Source organism: Engraulis encrasicolus, chromosome 5 (genome assembly GCF_034702125.1).
Source record: "Engraulis encrasicolus isolate BLACKSEA-1 chromosome 5, IST_EnEncr_1.0, whole genome shotgun sequence".
In the NCBI taxonomy this organism is placed as follows: domain Eukaryota; kingdom Metazoa; phylum Chordata; class Actinopteri; order Clupeiformes; family Engraulidae; genus Engraulis; species Engraulis encrasicolus.
The window spans coordinates 28775668-28778167 of record NC_085861.1 but is presented as its reverse complement, the minus strand read 5'-3'; the positions used below and the strand labels follow the sequence as shown (position 1 = coordinate 28778167).

Here is a 2500-nt window from a genome sequence, read left to right as displayed (position 1 = left end):
TCAATGAGCAGCATAGTTTGCATTACCCTTTTTGACCATTTCCTGCACAGTGTCCCTTTAAGTGAGACTGAATGTCAGTTGGAAACCACATCATTTGTACTGCACATTACAGTTCATGTGGGACGACGATTGCAATGAAAGCCAAATCTTCCTGTAAGATTACTGTAATAATAAAAGTATTCTGTGTATTTAGAGCGTGTTGGCACTAGGGCCGACTTCAGGCAACTCCACCTAGTGCCAACACGCTCTAAATGAAAGGACTTTAGTCTTCTTACTTCAAGAGCACCCACAGTTTGGAGTTTACTAAGTTGGAGAACAAGAGCGCTCAGTCAACCTTTTCTATTCTGTGTATTGTCTGCGTCTGTGGTGACCAACAGAGAGGCTACTCGGCGAAGCATGAGGTGCGCCAGTTCCACTTCACGTCCTGGCCGGAGCACGGGGTTCCCTACCACGCCACCGGGCTGCTGGCCTTCATCCGCAGGGTCAAGGCCTCCACCCCGCCCGACGCAGGGCCTGTGGTGGTTCACTGCAGGTATGCTACAAAACATCATTCTGCGTATATTATATAGAAATATTCAAATAATTGTATAATATATGTAATATGATAATAGTTAACTCTTTAAGACGCGGCTTTATAAATGTGTATTAATGCTTTATAAATGTGTTGTTACCAGTATGGTAATGACCAAGTTGTGGTGCATTACTAAAGGAACTGTGTTGTGTCGTAGTATTGTAGTGCTATGGTAGTTAAATTTCAATGACTATTACAGCGCGCCACTGGAGGTACGGTGCGCATTAAGGGGTTAAGTTATTATTATGACATTACTTTATATTGTGTTACATTTAGCATCTGTCTATATATACAAAAATAATGCACCAAAAATGCCATACAGTCAATTAGCTACAGTTATTCAGGAGTAATAATACAGACAGTCCCTCCAGGATTTCACTTTTTTCTGTGATTTTTGCTATCAAAAAGACTGATTTATGTTATTTTTCTTGGCATGTAAAGCCCACCAAAAGTCTATATGCTTAAATAGACCGTGCCAGTCATATTTAATGTTTTTTCTGGTAATTTCTCAGGTAATACCACAGAATAACATTTTCTGGCTGGCTTTCATATTCCAAAGCAGACTTTTGCTATCAAAATTTATGTTGTTTTTCTTGGCATGTAAAATCCACCAAAAGTCTAAATATGCTTAAATAGACCATGCCAGTCATATTTCATTTCTCAGGTAATGACACAGAATAACATTTACTGGCTGGCTTTCATATTGCAAAGCAGTCAGACTGAGAAATGTTTCACAAGGCCATCTCATGAAAACATTTCTGTTCTTCAGATAGCCTATTATATTTTGACCCTGAATCTAACGACACAAGCAGCCTAAGAGCGCTAATAGTTTCACAGTTGGTCAAAGAGTTTGTCATTGCTGTTGGTATAATAGTGTATCGGTATGCTGTGTTAAATTGGAAGAGATTGGAGCACGGGCTGCACAGGTTATGGAATGTGCCAGAAAAATGCTCTGTTGCACTGTCCTTGAAATGCATGCTGAAACTTAGCGAGGTGGCACTTTGAAATCCAGCGACATTTAGCACTTGAAATGTTGTGGAGGGTGGCTTTAATGTAATCTTACGGTAATAAACAATGGTTAGTTTAGCTACATTATTAAGCAGACAATTTACCAATCAATCAGCTACATCTTCATTTTCTTTACCTATGTCAACGGTTGCTAACGGAAGAAAAGTAATGCTTTGCCTTGGTGCTGACGTGAATCAAGTAGCCTATTTCACAGGAGAGAGCTCACGAGTGCATGTTTTTTTTTTCCTTTTTTATGACGAATGGGCTGTAATTTTCAGGGGTGCACATAACTGGTACGCAGGTGCGCATGCGCACCAAAAATTAGCAATGCGTACTGCCACCTCGGTCACTACAGCGCACTTGCGTACTGACTATCTCAACAGACTGTTGATGTTGGTGAATGGTCAAACATGTCCAAAAAGAAACAGACAACAGTAGCTTAACCAGTTTCTTTGGAGTTTCGTCAACAGCAAAGAAAATTGAGTCAGAGATTTAAAAAACAAAACTTTCCGAGAAGTGGCTCCAAGTGCCGTGGCTTGAGGCTAATAATGATGAGCGGACAGAAATGTAGTGCCAGTCCCTTGAAATGCAGAATCGTTCCGTATGTGGTAGTGAAAGCATGCGTTCCGTGTTGAACAGGTAAGGGACGCGATGTGTCCCGTTTTCTAATGACTGCCTAAAAATAGACATGTCACTCGCATATCAACTGTAAATCTAACGACAGTCAGCGCGAGCGCGACCGAGTTGAGCTCCTGGCTCTCTCGTCCTCCCTCCATCATTATGGAATTGTGCCGTCTGTTAACTCCCAGAATGGACGCGCACCCCCGTCATTCTCATTGGCAACTCCGATGCATAGAAGTTAAAAACTGAAAGCATGCATCCATGCGCGTGGCTTCTTAAATGCACGCAGTTCCCGGCCAG

The 2500-nt window shown here is 41.7% G+C and overlaps 1 protein-coding gene across 8 annotated transcripts in view; it reads left to right on the top strand.

The window, feature by feature from the left end:
- ptprub (protein tyrosine phosphatase receptor type Ub) overlaps nt 1-2500 on the top strand; it is a 177247-nt gene that overhangs the window by 136448 nt on the left and 38299 nt on the right. For all 8 annotated transcript variants that reach the window (XM_063199066.1, XM_063199065.1, XM_063199063.1 and 5 more), the window contains one exon: nt 378-532. In XM_063199066.1, the coding sequence (XP_063055136.1) occupies nt 378-532 (155 nt within the window). The remainder of the gene's footprint in view (nt 1-377; nt 533-2500) is intronic.